At 38.0% G+C, this 18,614-nt stretch overlaps 2 protein-coding genes across 9 annotated transcripts; one reads left to right on the forward strand and one right to left on the reverse strand.

Moving 5' to 3' along the window:
• The first annotated feature begins 559 nt into the window (after positions 1–559).
• LOC123875324 (transcriptional adapter 2B) lies at positions 560–18,316 on the forward strand. 8 transcript variants are annotated; one of them, XM_045921080.1, is made up of 11 exons: positions 560–746; positions 833–892; positions 978–1,119; positions 1,898–2,115; positions 2,525–2,597; positions 3,317–3,470; positions 4,739–4,961; positions 6,876–6,949; positions 7,610–7,751; positions 8,241–8,874; positions 17,631–17,709. In XM_045921080.1, exons 1-10 carry the CDS (start codon positions 636–638, stop codon positions 8,379–8,381), a joined length of 1,338 nt encoding a protein of 445 aa, XP_045777036.1. In that variant the 5' UTR covers positions 560–635; the 3' UTR covers positions 8,382–8,874; positions 17,631–17,709. The 8 variants fall into 8 exon arrangements, with proteins under 8 accessions (XP_045777036.1, XP_045777035.1, XP_045777038.1 ...); XM_045921079.1 differs by lacking the exon at positions 17,631–17,709 and adding an exon at positions 17,315–17,343; XM_045921082.1 differs by lacking the exon at positions 17,631–17,709 and adding an exon at positions 17,315–17,343 and having other exon boundaries at positions 4,739–4,946.
• Positions 12,393–15,929, reverse strand: LOC123875327 (cyclin-dependent kinase 20). Its single transcript, XM_045921088.1, has 6 exons — positions 15,438–15,929; positions 14,778–14,966; positions 14,494–14,615; positions 13,837–13,951; positions 13,231–13,458; positions 12,393–12,607 (listed from the first exon to the last, which is right to left on the reverse strand). Exons 1-6 carry the CDS (start codon positions 15,630–15,632, stop codon positions 12,521–12,523), a joined length of 936 nt encoding a protein of 311 aa, XP_045777044.1. The 5' UTR covers positions 15,633–15,929; the 3' UTR covers positions 12,393–12,520.
• Positions 18,317–18,614: the final 298 nt, after the last annotated feature.

Here is an 18,614-nt window from a genome sequence, read left to right on the forward strand (position 1 = left end):
TGTCTTATGTAATGCAAAAACTGTATCAAAATCGGTATACATGGACCGATTAATACTCTCGGTATAATAGTTTGTGAGAAAAATTGAAATTCTATGTTCCATCTATTCATGGGTATTTTAATGGTAGATAGAATTGATAATGTGATGTTTATACATGGTTACAATAATTTTGTAATGTGCTGTACCCATATCTTGCATCATTGGTGCTACGTAGTTACTCCGCCATTATCCGGCGCTATCATCAGCCCTGGGCATGCATCAACCTTGGGCATGCCCCTTAAAACAAATACCTACTTATCGCTATCCCACTTCGACTAACCAATTAGAGCGAGAGATCGGACCCCAGTAGGTATCTCTCACACTGGTCATTGCCTCATTGGTTAGGAAAATATATAAGTGAACTTGCATCCAAGGCCGTAAATAAATAATTAAAAAAAAAATGGCATAGATTAAAAAACTGTATTTTTCTGCTCTGTGGCAATTGGTGTGTTTTGTCTTTGGTATGGTTAGAGTCCAGAGCCAAAAGAAAAGCCAGTTAAAAAAAATTGTCTATGGTAGAAAAAAATGGTTGGCGTGTAATTTTATAAAATTGCTACGTTTGATAACGTACGATTTTAAATGGTGTGCCTGCAAAAATGTCGTTTTCGGATTTGTATGCTAAATACAATTGTACTTATTGTCAGGAAGAAATCAGTGGTGTGCGAGTGAGATGTGCGGAATGTAAAGATTTTGATATTTGTTTGCAGGTGAAGTAGCATCGTTGCCATTTTTGTTTACTGTTTTGGCGCAAATTTTAAAATGCAGAAGTCAAAATTGTACAATTCTCTTTCAGTGTTTTTCTCTGGGCGCTGAGATTGGGCAGCACAAAAATGACCACTCCTATCAGTTTATGGTAAAAATTATTCAAGCTATGAAACTTACTATAGGTACTACTTGTTTGAAAATAAAGTTCTTGAATTGTGTATTTAATTTTTTAGGACTCAGGAGCATTTGGTATATTTTTGGGTCGAAGTAGTTGGTCTGCAAATGAGGAAGTTAGACTATTAGATGCAATAGAACAATTTGGTTTTGGAAATTGGGAAGATATATCAAAACATATAGAAACACGCTCACCTGATGGTAATCTTTTACAATAATTAGTAATTTGAACTTAATATCTGGCTCATGATTTTTCAAGCAAGCTTATTAATTATTATTATGTAATCCAGACTTAATTCCTATGGGAATGCTTTACCTACTCTGCTAATTGACAAATTATCCTGCCCAATGATAAAAATTTCCACTATGTAAGCTGTTTCATTGCCATCATAGTATTGTAGTTTATTTTAAATGGAAGGTAATGATTAGAGATATACCTTTGCATTAATAGCACAGATTATAATTATTGTTGTTGTAACCAGTTTTTATAATAGCTGTGATAGCATAGTGGTTAGGATGTCCATTGTCCGCCTCCTCATTGGAGGTTGGGGGTTCGATCCAGGGCATGTACCTCTAACTTTCTGGCGTTTTAAGTAATTAAACATCACTTGTTTAAAACGGTGAAGGAAAACATTGTGAGGCAACTTGCATGCCTGAGAGTTCTCCATAATGTTCTCAAAGGTGTGTGAAGTCTGCCAGTCCGCACTTGACTAGCTTGGTAGAATTGGCCAAAACTCTTCTCACTCTGAGAGGAGTGCTGATGATGATGAACCAGTTTTTTATTGTAACACAATAATGTGAGTAAATCTGTTGTACAAAATCTCCAAATGAAGTAGACAGGCTTAAATCGAATGCTATTTTTTTTTGCATTATGAAAGAGATAGTAATGTATTTAGAGCTGTCATTTCAGTTAAGTTTAGTGATTGTATATAATAGAACCAGCCACAATATACTGATCAGCCTTATATCTTAATTTCAGAGGCAAAAGATGAATACATAACAAGATATTTGGAAGGAAGCATAGGACGTGCAACATGGGGCAATGTGGAGAGCACTAGTCGCCCATTGTTACATTGTGCGGACAGAGATGAGGGGCCTCTTAGTCCTAGTGCCATATCCAGATTACAGCCACTAGCTGTAGCATCAGATGAAGCCGCACAACTAGGATATATGTCAAATAGGGATGATTTTGAAAGGGTAAACAGCTTTACTTCTCTTGAAAACTTCCCATTCTCGCAGTAAAAGCTTTCATGTTTCCGTAGTAGTAGCCTCTTGATATAGCATGAGTAACTGAAACAAGGAAGCAGACCAACGTGTTCCTCGAATTTTGACGACGGACAATCTCTGCTGAGATCAGATGACGTGGGCAAAATTCGGTTAGGAGGAATTATTAATATAATGCATAAATTTTGAGAACTCACTCGCCATTTTTGCTCCATGTGTGAACTGTCATGTTAAAACTACAGTTTACCCTTAGAATATGGACTGAAATTAAACTTTTGACATGAGAGTTGACACTTTGTGCTCTATAGAAATGGCGAGTCAGTTCTCAAAATGTATGGCACTTTATAGTACTTCCAGTATACATAGAACAATTTTATTTCAGGAACATGATCATGAAGCGGAACAATTAATATCCACCTTATCAATCAACTCTGAGGATGATGAATTAGATGTTGGTGAGTTAGTTAAGAGACTATATCTATAAATATAAAAAGAATAGCTGACTGACCGACTGACTGACTAATCTATTAACGCACAGCTCAAACTACTGGATGGATCGGGCTGAAATTTGGCATGCGAATAGCTATATAAAGTATAGACCACGCGGGCGAAGTTGCGGGCATAAGCTAGTAATTTAAATAATCAAAATCGGAATAAATAAATAAATCTAACTACAGAATTGCATGTGAAAGAAAGAAATCTTTGTGGCTTTGGCGGCCTACTCCGGTCGCAATATCTCCACGGGATTTCTAGGAATTTGTTACAAATGATTCATCAAAAACAGTTGCTACACCCGAACTTGGCGTTACATCCAAAGTCGCTATAGCCACATGAATTTGGTACTTAAGTATGCTTTAAGTTCAAGGGACTTAGATTTAACGTCGCTATAGGTAAATGGTCGCTACAACCAAGGTCGTAATAAATGAAATCCACAGGTAAATGGTCGCTACAACCAAGGTCGTAATAAATGAAATCCACAGGTAAATGGTCGCTACAACCAAAGTCGTAATAAATGAAATCCACAGGTAAATGGTCGCTACAACCAAGGTCGTAATAAATGAAATCCACAGGTAAATGGTCGCTACAACCAAGGTCGTAATAAATGAAATCCACAGGTAAATGGTCGCTACAACCAAGGTCGTAATAAATGAAATCCACTGTAAATGTTTTTCAGCCTTAAAGTTAAGTCAAGTGGACATTTACACGCGGCGGTTGCGGGAAAGGACGAGAAGAAAAAGGCTGGTGCGAGATTACCAACTAGTTTCAGTGTTCTTCAATAACCAGAGAAACAAACAGAAGACACTTGGAAAACTTGCCAAAGAGAAAAAGTAAGTTTTTGCTAATCTTCAGCATATTACGATGGATTAATCTTTATCTTTATCTAAAGGAAATAATATTAAAATAATAAAAGCTGTGATAGCCTAGTGGTAAGAACGTCCGCCTACTAATCGGAGGTCGGGGGTTCGATCCCGGGCACGCACCACTAATTTTTCAGTTATGTGCGTTTTAAGCAATTAAATATCACTTGCTTTAACGGTGAAGGAAAACATCGTGAGGAAACCTGCACGCCTGAGAGTTCTCCATGTTCTCAAAGGTGTGTGAAGTCTGCCAACCCGCATTGGGCCAGCGTGGCAGACTATGACCTAAACCCTTCTCATTCTGAGAGGAGACCCGTACTCAGTAGTGGGGCGGAAATGGGTTGATCATGATGAATATTAAAAACCCATTTTCAAAATTGGTTCAGCACCTTTTAATGAATTCACATGGCTTTGACCATGCGCCTCTTGCTTACTTCAATCACAGCTTTATATTATAGTGCATAGATTTTGACAATGCAGTAGCCATATTTGCCAGTGTTAAATGTCTAAAGCACGATTTTAGTCCTCAATCTAAGCGCGAACGAATAACTGACATAAATTGTTTGCATGTTTGCATGTCATCTATTTGTCCTTCACGGATTAGTTTGTCAGTCAATCTTTCGTTTTTTGCACATTTTGCTTGGTAAAGGATTTTCTACAGATTAAATCTTAGGTTTAATTAATGTTTTTTAAAGGTTTATAATTTATAGCGTGTATTATTTAAAGTAACCTTGACTACGATTATAATGTAACCAATGAAGATGACGATGTCTTTAGTAATTATGATATAACATTTTCAAAATTATACTTAATAAAGATTTATATGTAAGTATATGAATTATTTTGTTATAATAATAATTATTGACATTACAATAATCTTCGGGCATTAATAGTAATTAGAGGATCACTAACCTCTGTAATGAAGCTGTATATTCCATAGAGAAGTGGTGGTCGAGGTCGAGTACTAAATGTCAAGACCATGTATAGCCAGAAGATATCCTATCTCAGAACATACTTCGAGATGTAGAGGGTGTCCCTGATGCATAGATAATGTGATAACGGTATTAATTACTCCACTATCCATAGCCAAAAACTACCACTGCGTTGTAATGTATGGAACTGTATGAAACATGGCACACCGCGTAGACGTAGACGTAATGTGTGCTGTTACGCATTGGCATGGGAGAGTGAGTATCTCTTGTTTACGTAGTATTAGCTAGTATTGTGTGGTTTCGTAGAGAATTCCTGGAGCGCCTCCGCTGGACGGCGCAGTTCTACGGGCGGAGCGAGCAGGCGGGCGTGGTGGCGGGGCTGTGGCGCGAGCGCGAGCTGCGCGTGCGGCTGGCGGAGCTGCACCGCTACCGGCTGGCGGGCGTGACGCGGCTGGAGGAGTGCGCGCACTACGAGCAGCACGCGGCGCACCGCAAGCATCCGCACCACCTCGACGTGAGACGCGCGATGGTACTCCGCTTGTTGCATTGCATACGACGCCATCGCCCGATATAACTACTCACCATCATTGTCATAATCCTTGACTTTGCCAAATAACATGTAACAATAGGTGTAAACAAACTTAAGGGTTAGGACACACTTAAATATTTTTTCTCTATATTACTAGATTATGCCCCCCGCATTTCTTCCGCAAAGATATGGGTTTTTAAAAATTCTATATAAATTCAGGACAAAAACTAACACACTTATGCGATATCATTCTATTGTTATAAACTTATCAATCAATCAGCCTGTTTGCGTTCACTGATGTACAGTCAAAAGCCGTAAGTTGTTTAGCACCTTAATGTTCATATTCGCGTGGCATGGTTATAGAAAAAGTAAGAATAGGCGAATTAATTAGGGAGCTTTTTGCTGCAATTTTTATTACAGTAATTGATCAATGGGTACTGCTGCGAACAGAACTAAGAATCTAGATCCAAGTTTACTAAGATTCAGAGTTTGATTTGTGGCTGAATCTAAATATATAAAAGGGAAAGATGATTGACTGATCTGTCAACGCACAATTCAAACTACTGGATGGAGCGGGCTGAAATCTGGCATTCAGGCCTTTTGGAAATTCAACCCCTAAGTGGGTAAAATAGGGATTTGAAATTTTGTGTAGTCCACATAGACGAAGTCGCGGGCATAAGATAGTAGTCTTAAATAAGTAAAACGATATCTATCGTGGCGTTGGCGTCGTCAATAATTACGTACATTTTTCATTTTCATAAACTGTTTCGACGTTTTAGAAATTTATCTTATAATTTTGAATATTGTATTTCTAAGTTCTATATTTTTTTTTACTGTTCGTAAGTTTTTTTAATTTAAATTCGTTATGTTCCGTATTTTTTTCTTTGCTCTTAGGTTTTTTTTGGAGCCATCATCATTACATGACTTGTGCATGGTTTCAAATGTCAATATTCCATGCTTCATATCGTTCATATGCTTTGAGCTTAAGCGGTTTCCAGTGTAGATATTTTTAAAGTATGTTATGCATGGATACCTACATAATGTGAAGTAGCAGCATGCAATTGAATCAGCGTTTAGTCCATTTAATAATACATACGTTAAAACTATCCAAAATTCGAGAACTTATGGGGTTTTCTCTGCGTCGTCTTCATTGCTGAGGGTTGTAACTCCATCAATCGCATAATGGTTGGTGTTTTCTTGAAATATTAATGCGGTGGGCTCCCAGATTCTTCCGAAACTTAATAGATAAGATCTGGTATTGTCCTTGATGTTAACTTTAAGACAGGTGTTACTGGTATGACGGAATTTACAGTCAATTTTTCCGTAAGGTTAAAGCAAATGTTTTGATTTAATTCAATTCAATTATCTTTATTGCGAATTTGGGTTTAGATTTAGTATGAAATCGGTGCATCTAGAATGATGTCGAATATTTAGATAACATATGTTTTTAGTACCTACATCAGTAGTAGGTATGCTTTAAAAATATTTTCTTGAAATAGATTGAGTTATTTAACTATAGACGAGTTCTCTATAAAAAAAAAAACACTGACTCGATGTTTGAACAGTTTTCGATTTATTTTAAAAAGTAAAACTAGGAAGATGGTAATATAATTCGGTATAAAATAAAATACCTTACTGAATGACGAAAGGTTTTAGTCAAAAGTACTATCTAATTAATTTAACTATCTTTATTGCTTAATACTACGACAAAGAATAAAAGTACAGGATAGACTTACAAACAAAGAGCGACCTTATCACTACAGCGATCTGATCCAGGGAACTCATCAAGGAAAATTGTATATATTATAGTGACGCCTGGTATAGTTAAAGTGTGTTTACTAACATAACCCGTTAGGCAAGCACAACAGTACACGGTAGGTGGGTTTGATTCCGTATAACGCTTGTATTCGCCAGGGCAGCAGTGGGTGCCTGGACACGCACCAGACAAAAGACCAGTCTCTGACCAGCACGCAGCAGCTAAAAAAAAGGTATGACATTTCGTTTTTAATGAAGTGAAACTTCTTGATAGACAGAATATAATGTAAAAAGTTGCGCCGGTTTTGGGCATACTCCGATACTGCCAGTGACAGCTCCAATTTCACATCTCCCAGCAACGCAGTCTCGTCATGGCCACGACTCATGCAACTGGGTCGAAATATCGATAACTACGGACCGGCTGTCCGTATGTGTGCTGTGTGTGTAGCGTAGTAACGCTAAAAATGTGCCTAATGCATTGATTAAGTTGTCTAAAACCATCTTCATATTATTGCCTTTCTGATGATACTGGTTTGGATCACATCAGTTAGATGGTTTCAAAGTCTATTAGTACATAGGTAGAAACAATTTTTGTGTGTTATATAGATAGATAATTTGAAATCGACGTATCAGTTGTGGCACATACCCACTGTTTACATTATTATTGAAATATTGAACCACGAAATAAGCCTAAAATCATAAGTTGTTTAACAGTCCGTAACTTGTTGAAAGTAAAACGCACCACATTGGCTTGGCAGCGCATATTTTTGCCCATGTTAATCATTCTATTTCTCTTGGAATCTTCTTTCTTCTCTCTGGACTGGTCTCCGCACTTATAAGTTTCCGTCTGTTGTACATTTCTCTTGGAATCACCGTAAGCGTTGGTTGTACAGAGACGCAGAAAGCGGCTCAAGTTCCACCAGCCCAAGGTGCACACGGGACGGAAGTACCGCATGTGGCTGCTCCAGAAAGAGCTCCTGCAGCAGCAGCGGCGCCGCCTGCTCGACGCAGCTGCTGACCACTAACGAGATGCAGGTAACTACACTCACGAGATGCTAGCTGCTACACTTATAACATTAAAGGTTCATAGCATTTGCGCTGCGTTGCGCGACGCAATACGACGCGGCAGCGCCTTGCGCGTATGATGACCGCGTATCATCACCTTTCCACGTAACATGCGATGACACGCGTTGGCGATTCGGATACGGTGATCGGATACCAATCCGATCACCGTATCCGAAATCCATTAAATCGGGTATACCTATGTATCCAAATGATACATAGGTATACCCGATTTAACGAGATGCAATGCAGTTAAGAAAGTATGTTTTTTTAAATAATGAAATACAGAGCAAACGACCAGGCGGGTCACCTGAAGTTAAGTGATTACCGCCGCCCAGGAACATTTCCAGCACCAGAGGCACCGCCGATGCGTTGCCGGCCTTTTAGGAACTTGTTGGTCCGTCCCTTGAATAACCCCACGTTGTAATCATCGTTGTTGTCATGTTTATTTATTCTTTATAGCTGTGCAACGCGCTCAACTTACCTCCGACGCAGTACGTAACAATGAAGGGCGTATTGCTGCGGCGCGCGCCCTCGCACGACAGCGAGCTCGACCTCGCCATCCGACACTACCTCCATAGCGCCGGCTGGATACGCAACTAGTACACGTGCGCCTACATTGACTACCCCCTGGTGAAGCTCACGGAGCTCTAAATACTGCACGACCAAAACTCTTAGCGTTCACATAGCAATCGCCCTTATCCCATTCAGATAGAGTTGTAAATAGTGTGCTAGATATCACATTGAGCATTTTCGCAACGCAGCACGTGCAGTCCGATAAGACTCTTTTGGCGCGTGGCCTAAATCGGAACTAAAGCCGCCATCTTGAGAAGTGCACTTGTTGATAGTTCGCTGCGTCGGCATAAAGCGACAACTGCGCCCTCACTCGAGTGCCAAAAGAGCCTTGTCGGACTGTAACAGAGTGATAGACGTATTGGTGCGTCGCATGCTTTCATTTGACAGCGAGCTTGACCTCGCCATCCGACTTGACTGTCGGAGCATATTACTCGAACAAAACTCTTTGATGATGAATGGTACCTAGACGGCAACTTAACGCTAGTTCCACACTGTTCGAGGACACGCGTGCCTTCAACAGGTAATAATTAATTATCGCCTTTTTATCAATTCAATAAATGCAATAAAAATGCATTTAAATTTTGCATTTCAAATTTCCCCACAAAAAAGTTACCATTCGGATTTTTCCCTTTACTTGTGCTATTAGACCTACCTGCCTGCCAAATTTCATGATTCTAGGTCAACGGGAAGTATCCCACATGTTTTCTTGACGGACAGACAGACAACAAAGTGATCTTATAAGGGTTTCGTTTTTCCTTTTGAGGTACTGAACCCTAAAAAAATAAGAGAAATCTAAGGCCAATTTTCGTCGCTCGACAACTCGCATTTATTTTGGTACTAACTGTATAGAGAGTGGCGGTTGCCCTATCGTTCTATTTTAGAATTGCATGCGGCATATTCCGTGGCAAATTATACACGATATGTGTACTATTAATTGAGTCTATCCCACTCAATTAATAGTACACATCGTATATAATTACGTAAAGTAGTAAATAAATTGCGTACGTTCTGTGGTTTATTAACTTGTACCTAAGTTACTACGAGAAGACCTATTACGATCTCCTAGGCTGAGATCTATAGAGAGCACTTTGATTTTGCTCAGACTTAAGATTGAGTTAAAACGAGACAGATTTATGTGAGAGATATACCTCTGTCTCGTTTTAACTCTGTTTTTGAATCTTAGTAAAGATAGAGTGCGCTCTATAGATCTCACCCCCAAACTCAAACGGATGATGGCTTACGGGAGTTTCGATAGACTTAAAAGGGCATTAAGTTCCTTGTTTGAACACATTATACAAAGTATTTGCTAGGGGTGCTGAATGCTGATTGTAGGAAAGTAAGTTAGGACTTTTGTGCACTCCTTCGTGTTCAATTCGCATTCCTAAAAAAATATCCGTATTTTTGCGTCAAATATCCGTCAAATACGAATCGTAAAAATACGAATGAGTGCACACGCGTATGCACGTTTCGTATGGCGGCCACTTTGAATAGTATTTTTACGAAAACGAATACGAATGAGTGCACAAACGCCCATAAGTGGGTAATTAGGTATATGCACGGTATATGGAAGAACTTGAAATTCGTATTCGAAAATTAAAAACTTGTACTAGGGGTACTGATCTGACAGGAAAATCCTTGCATGTGCTGTGCATTAGTTAGTAGGTATAACTTAACAAAGACAATATTAATAAATAAATTATTATGCACTTACATTATGTGTAATTGGATTCTTATTGTAGCTAGATACAATATTTGTGAAACTGTGCTGTTTAAAAATCAGACTTAACACTATGGAAAATAATATAGGGTCTGATATAAACAAAACAAATTGCTTTTTAAAGCAGATGCTCCTAGAGCGTTGAGTTGCATATACTTAATTTAAAATCTAAACGCACCAATCTCTACTAAAAATAAATCAACAAAAGGCAAAAATATAGAAATGTAATAATAGACAGATTTAAATACATGTACATATTTTAAACCGGCTATGCACGTATCTGCATATCGTTAGAATTATTAAATAATTCATAATAGTTTATAAGTTGTAAGAGCCGATTCACACCAAGCACGTACCTACACGTGACCACGCGCGTAGTGGCGCGCGTGAATCCATATACATGACAGCACGCATTACGTCTACGCGAACGTTCACGTCACGCAAGCGGTGTGCCATATCTCATACATTTCCATACATTACAACGTCATGGCACGCGCTGCGTCTACGCTTACGTGCTGCATACGCGTTTGGTGTGTCCCAGCTTTAAGCGAATACATAATATGTCGAGTTAGTTAGAGGAGCAACTAAATGCAATTGCGTGTATGATCGTCTTTACAATGCAAGTATTTAATGTTATAGGTTGTAGAATTATATAAAATATAGATGAATTTAAATTAATAACAATCCATTTAAAACTTTGAATGAAGTAATAAATGTCAAAAGTTATTATTCTTTGTATAAAATACTGGTATTATGTAGTTAGTACATATGATTATTGTATACGTGGTTTTGATTATTTTTGAACTACAAATGTAGCTTCATTAATAATATGTAAATAGTGCTTGTTAGCTAATTTTACTCTATAAGTATTGAACCATTAACTTAGTTTAGTGTTAGTAAAATTTAACCCACATTTTCCCATATTATAAACAAGTTTCAGGCTGTCAATAAGTGACGCGATATTCGAGATCTCGTCAATAAAATAATTGTTTTCTAAACGCATTGCAATTCGTTATTAATGACTTAATTTTTTTTTCACAACCAATGAGTTAGGGCCGGCGCACATATGGCGGAGCGCAGCGCAGAGCATGCCCGCGAAGTTTTCTAATCGCGTGACACATTACGCGAATTACTAAGTACAAGAGAATGCGCGAGCACGCGCGGCACTGCGCGCGAATGCGCGAGTATCCGCACGGATGCACAATTGATTTTAGCTATTATTTCAATGAGGACGATGTCGATAATACTTTGACTGTGAAAAATGTTCTACGCTGCGCTCCGCCATATGTGCGCCGGCCCTTAAACAAAAAGTGGATTATTTCGTGGCTTAAAAAATTGCCCTTGAATCGACCGAACTTTCCGATCGGACTATGGGCAATAAACGGATACGATAATGTAAATAACTGGTAGGTACCAGAATTATCGACATTTACAATACCATTAAGAGGATCGTCTGGTTGTAAATTTTTATACAAAAATGACAACATTTTTCTCCCCGTAAATGCCCAATTTTTAGAAATATTGTAGATATAATGAAGAACTATGCTCGTACGGTTTTAATTTTAAAGAAATATTGCTTATTTTAAAAATTACTATCGTTTAAATATGCATATTTTTAACCTTAAATCTTTCTTGATTTTTTATTAATGTAACTAAAACTAAATAAAAGTACTAAGTACGAGCCTAGATTAAGGTAGGTATATTGAATCTAATCGGATCAAAATTGTCTAATTTTGTAAAAACGGTATCACCCGAAACAATATTTCAAGGATAAAATGTAGGCAAATGCCTACTGGACTATGAAGAAAAATTGGAAAAATTTACAAGTAGAATATCCTCTTAATATCGATGGCCACGATGAGGCTGTAGTGACAGCACAGCGCCTTTTGAACTTGTCATTTTAGTTTAGTTTTTATTTCCTTTACTTTCGAGCTAATTTGTTTCTTTTGTCTCTGTTGTCCCCTGCATGCAATGTAAACATTTGATCAAAACAGAATTGCAATGATCATCATATTTTTTTTACTGTAGCCAATTTAAGTTTTATTCAATCTTTGGTTGGATCAAAGATCCGTACGACATGTTTTCTTATATAAGTAAAATTATATTATACTTATTAAATTTTGGCTCAAACTGTACATAAATGTAAAAGTAAGTATAGTCCGTAGAAAGTGACTTCTCACGCGCCATTTTATTTCTATGGGTCAACTGTCATGTCAAAAGTACGGTTTACCTTTAAAATAAGGACAAAAATCGTACTTTTGACTTGATATTTGACACATGAAGTTAAAATGGCGCGTGAGATGTCATTTTTTACGCACTACATATATAATACAACTGTTATGTTGCCCACTGTAATCAAATCCACCTTTGACAACTTTTAAGTGATTGCAAGGGAATAAAATATGGATTGACACTATGCATGTGTTATTTTTTACAGTAAGATATGTTTTTATTTCACTTTTGATACTTTCGGCCTCGGCATTTCTTCTAATGTAGCTGGTAATGGTCTTGTCTGAAACCATGCATGTCGTAGTGCCTATAAAAATTAAAAAGCATAAGAAATTTTAAATTCACTAAAAATACTGCTGCCAAAGATAGGGCGACACGGAAAACAACTGCTACAGCCCTAAGTTCCACGAAAGAATAACAGTACTCCATCATTATCATCATCATCCTAAATACCTACTTAATCGAGATTTATTATTAACTTTTTAAACTGCATCGTCACAGCAGTATTTCAGGTGCCATCGCAGTCAAGGGCTAACTTGATATCGAAAAATAAATAGTCTTAGGGCCGTGCCGGCGCACATATGGTGGAGCGCAGCGCAGAGCGTGCCCGCGAAGTTTTCTAATCGCGTGAATTTGCACCAGATAATGCGCGAGCACGCGCGCGACTGTGCGCGGATGCCCGAGTATCCGCACGGATGCACAATCGATTTTAGATATTATTTCAATGAGGATAATGTCGATAATATTTTGACTGTGAAAATCGCTCTGCGCTGCGCTCCGCCATATGTGCCCCGGCCCTTAGCTTCTAGGTTAACGTACATACAGTATTCTGCCTTTGACAATGTTAGAACTTACTCTAGTCACCTGTGACTGATGAAAACAAAATGATCTTATATTTACAAATACTATTCAAAATAAATTTAGTATTACCTCTTTAGCCGATATCCTCCTTTGTTCATCATAAAGAATGAATGATTTTATCAAATCTATAGCATCAGGGTCTACTCCAGGTAGAAGTTCAGTCCATGGCATGGGTGATGATTCAGGAAAAGTTATTTTGTGATAGTCTGGAAGCTCCGAATGTCGTGGCCAAGATTCTTCTGTTGGTGTTCCCAAACGTTGGAGTACTATTGCTAATTGCTCTATATCGGATTCACCCTGTAGGATAGTATCTAATTATAATAAAATGAAATAAGTTTACCATCCATGTCGGAAACTCGGAGGTACTTCATACTAGGTAAAATGCGTCAGAACTAACAAATGGAAAAGTTTCCGCCATGTTGTGAATAGAATAGATTTTTATTCAAATAAACTTTTACAAGTGCTTTTGAATCGTCAAATAATTTACCGCTGGTTCGGAATGCCGTTCCTACCGAGAAGAACCAGCAAGAAACTCGGCGGTTGCTCTTTTCAATTGTTCAATTTACAATAATATTCTTATATTGTAGTTTAAAAATTATTGTCAATATACTTAGTTTGAAATTTCTTCATAAAAATGGTTCAAACGAATAAATTCCAAGAATAACGAAAACGTACAGCGAAAAGAGGTTGATTTGTGATCATTTCTGCGATGATGCATCCAACTGCCCAAATATCAACTTTTTCACTGTAATATCTTGCTCCATATAACAGCTCTGGAGCGCGATACCATCTGGGAAAATATACGATTAAATTATATATAGGGTTACGATTTCGAAAAACTTGGATGGGATTCAGATGTCTTATTTCACGAAGACCGTTTGTCTGTTTGTGTGAGTGCATACGAGCTTGTTTCCTATGCTAGTGACACGGACACATTGTTATAGTGTGTGGCACTCAGTTTCGACCGCGATTGGTATACGTTACCCCCCGTCCACACACTGCCCGTGTGGCATGGGAAGAAGCGAGGAACGGAGGCAGAGACGTAGTGTGGCCGCGTTACTCGCACGTTGCTCGTTCAAGCCAATCGCTCCCTATTTTGTCCGTAAGTATGCAATAGCGCGCACGCTGCCACACTTTCGACGTCCATCGCGTTGCAAAGGCAAGCGACCTAGTGCGGCGCGTCGCGATTAATTGCGCGAGTAGAGCACTGTGTGGACGCACAGTTAGGAACACAAATGCGTTAGTTTGTTGGTACACTCCATGTATACTCACTACTACAACCAAGGTTGAGCGGTCATCGTGAAATGGAACATTTATGTATAGTCAGTCTACCTTGTTGCCACTTGATGTGAGTAGGGTCTTCCGCCATCAGGCCAGTAAAGACGTGCAAGACCTAAGTCTGCAATTTTTAGTATTCCTTCGTGATTGATTAGTAAGTTTGCCGGTTTTAGATCCTGAGAGAAAAATTACATCAATCATTTTGTACTTTCGCAAAGTAAAATCAAGTTATAAGAAGAAACTGTGTAAGTTTATATTCCCTCTTTATTTTAGCCTTTACCACTTCACAGATTTTGAGTACTGTACCTACAGGATTTTTATAAGAAAAGCGGTTTTACCCTATGCATGACGTAATGAGCGTGCATATATCGCGTCCCCTTCAGCAACATTTGCGCGTAGGATTTGATGCAAGGAAGTGTCAACTGTTGCTGATTGTGATGCAACATTTCCCATAGCCCAGAACACATGTACTCCAAGACCAGCACAAGGCTCATACCTCGGGGAAACATATCGTACAATTTTATCACCTGAAATAAGCAAATACATTTTACTGTCTTTATCAGGATAGTAGGTCACACCAAAGTGCTTAAGGGAGTCTGTAGTTACAAATTCTCTTCTTGACCTTTTCTCTTTAAACCAACTTAGTATCTAATCTAGTAGGTACCTGTTTCATTAAGTTGGATACATAGCTATTGCTTCCGCCTCCAGTGTTTAAGACCTCACGTCGGCCTTCTATTTGAGAGGTCGGGGGTTTGATCCCGGGCTCTTAACTTTTCGTAATTAAGTTCGTTTTATGCAACTAAAATATGAATTGTTTAACGGTGAAGAAAACATCGTGAGGAAATCTGCATGCCTGAGAGTTTTCTATAATGTTCTTAAAGGTGTCAAGCCGCCCTTAGCCAGCGTGGCGGCCTATGATGAGGTTGGTAACGACTTACTTAATCTGTGGCTGTACAGTTTGAATATAGGTTTACTTACTACACTATAAAATTACTAACATATTTACAACGCAGGAGCTGAAGTGCTTTGATCTCTCGCATAACATTAACGGGAATACCGTCCTCGAGGTTCTTGATAAGTATTTTCTTCAAAGCCACTTCACGCCCTGTGGTCAGATGTCGAGCTTTGAACACGAGTCCATGCGCCCCTTCTCCTATTTGACCAACCACCGAGTAATTGGTGATATCGCTCATGATGTGTTCAATTTATAATTTTGGTTAAAAGAGTTGTAAGTTGCTATTTTGTGATATATCCAATTTTGCCCAAGCTTTGACATTGTTTTTACAACGGTTGCTAAGGGAAACGGGCAAAGAAAAACGGGTAACTTTGAAAGACAATCGGGTGTAGATAATATATTATCACCATATCACAATAAAAACGCAGTGGTTAATGGATTTTCTGTTCCTCAAGTCAAGAAAACCCTTCGATTAGGTATAAAGAAAACCTAAATGATCTAGACCTATAATTATACGTTAATCATAGATAAGACAATAGAGATTAGGTGAGTACTCCTCAAAATAACATTTTTTAGGACCTACCCTCATGATTTGAACCATAGGTTTGAACATTGATTTAGAGTAACGACATTGGGCTCGTCAAAAATTAAAATGCAAGTACATAATATTTTACATGGGTTACTTTGCAGCCATGACTCGTAGAATCTAATAGGTGTAGCAACGCGTACGTACAAACTACAGACTACTTTAAATTATTATTACTGACCTTACCTGATAGATAAATATTTCATATTTCATTAATTATTGTTTATCTATCTACTTGAAAATAAAGAAATATAAATTGGTACATACAGAAAAACATAATATACCTACTCATAATAATGTACGGTTTACGTAAACAATATTTACACAGTTGTGGAGAGAACAGATGGGTAGCACCATGTTACAATTTTATTTTCAAAATTCATTCTTTTCATATTCGTTATCGTGATAGTGGTTCACAATGGTCTTACATCAGATTATCACAGTGTTCTTAATTTACCATTGTTGTGCAGTGGAAAGTGCATCAATATTAGCGCTTTTTTCGTCCTTATCATTTTCGGATCATCTCGTATTCAGGAATTATGTATCCCTCCTGACTCAGAAAGGTCATTCGATTGTTATGATGACACCATACCCAGGCCAATTTGCATATCCAGATGTGGAAAACATTGTAGAGTTAAATGTTGGACAGGAATCGTCAGCATACTGGGAAGAATTTAAGGGATTGATGACGAATACCGATGACTATTACACACGTATGAGAGCTATTAATGAGTTTTCGATAAAATTAGCAGTGGCACAGTTGAAATCTAAGCCAATGACGGCGTTGCTAGTGAATCCAAATGTTAAATTCGATCTGGTCATCACGGAAGCAGATGTACCGCTCTTATATGCGGTTGCTGATAAATATCAAGCACCCCATATTGCTATCACAGCGTCAAGTGGCAAGATACATCAATATGAATCTAAAGGATCACCAGTCCATCCCATTTTGTATCCAGATGTCAATTCCCTTAATTATAGAAACCTGAGCAGCTGGCAGAAAATTGTTGAACTAAACCGTCACTTTCAAACCAGACAAGAATATTATAATACTTATCTTCCTCTTTGCGAAGTAGCAGCGAAAAAGATTTTTGGTTTGAAAAGAAGTCTCCAAGAAGTCGAAAATGATATTGATTTACTGTTCGTAGCTAATAATCCAGTTTTAATTGGGAACAGACCGAGTCCTTCTGCTGTCGTTTATGTAGATCGTATGCATATTAAACCAGGATTTGCGCTACCGGAGGTACCTGCCTGAAATAATACTACCTAATCTTGGTTTTTTGTTCTTAGGTTGTTAGTTACACTGATTAAATTAATGAATATGGTTTTTGTAGGATCTTAAGGCAGTATTAGATTCTGCACCGAAAGGTGTTGTTTACTTCAGCTTAGGAGCATTCCAAGAGCCCGAGCATCTATCGCCATCTCTCTTGCAAACTTTGGCAGATGTGTTCAGAACACTACCTTTCCTGGTGTTGTGGAAAATTGGTAACACTACAATGATAAATGACATGCCAAGCAACGTGATCAGCAATTCTTGGTTTCCGCAGCAGGAAATATTAGGTGATTTTTCAAAATGTTTTTAAATTAACTATACTACTTAGGTACAGTATGTTAATAAGTAAGTAATCTACAATCTCAGTTTTGTTACAGCCCACCCAAATGTTAAAGCGTTTATCACAAACGGCGGTGCGAGGTCTCTTGAAGAAGCTGTGTTTTATGAAGTACCGATAATTGGTCTGCCAATTGTTAGATCTCGGAAGGTTTTTATCCAAGAGATTACCCGGTACAATGCTGGAGAAGTTCTAGATCTCTATTATCTGGAAAAGGACGAATTGAAAGAAGTTATTTTGTCAGTAGTTTCCGACGACAAGTAAGTGAACAAAACTGATAGGTTAAACTACCTTCAATATGTTGAAAGATTAATAGTAAAGTTATTTTTATTAAGGTTTTTATTGGGGTTTTCTCATTCTACAGGTATAAGAATTCGATGTCGAGCTTGAAGAGAATGGTCAATGATGCTCTCTTGTCAGGTCCTGATACCGCTGTGAGGTGGACAGAATATGTTTTGCGAAACGGAGGTGCCAAACATCTACGGTCACCGGCCGTTGGACTTAGTTATTTTAAACATTGTGTATTAGATATTATTGGTGTTCTTTTAACTATTTCTATTGTTTTACTTTCATTGTTTTACTTTCTCTTGAGAATTGTTGTGAAGCGTTTACGTGTTCGCTTTTCTAGAAAGTATGATGAGTCTGGAAAATTCAAGGCTTTTTAAAGCCATTTATTTTATTGTAACCTATAATCTATATAATTGGTCACTATGATAACTAAGTAAAATAAAAGTAAAAAGAATTAAAATGAGTAAAGTTTATTTCACATCATTATCATGATCAACCCATGGCCGACTCAATATAGAGCACGGGGTTCCTCTCAGAATGAGAAGGGTTTTCGCCATAGTCTACCACGCTGGTCAAGTGCGGATTGGCAGACTTCACACAGCTTTGAGAACAATATTATGGACGACTCTCAAGCAACCAGGTTTCCTCACGATGTTTTATATATTTATATTTATTTTTCATGTACCAAAATTGTAGTTACAAAGTTAAGATAAATTAAGCTATGTACATAGGAAAT

This window comes from Maniola jurtina, chromosome 19 (assembly GCF_905333055.1).
Source record: "Maniola jurtina chromosome 19, ilManJurt1.1, whole genome shotgun sequence".
NCBI classification, from domain to species: domain Eukaryota; kingdom Metazoa; phylum Arthropoda; class Insecta; order Lepidoptera; family Nymphalidae; genus Maniola; species Maniola jurtina.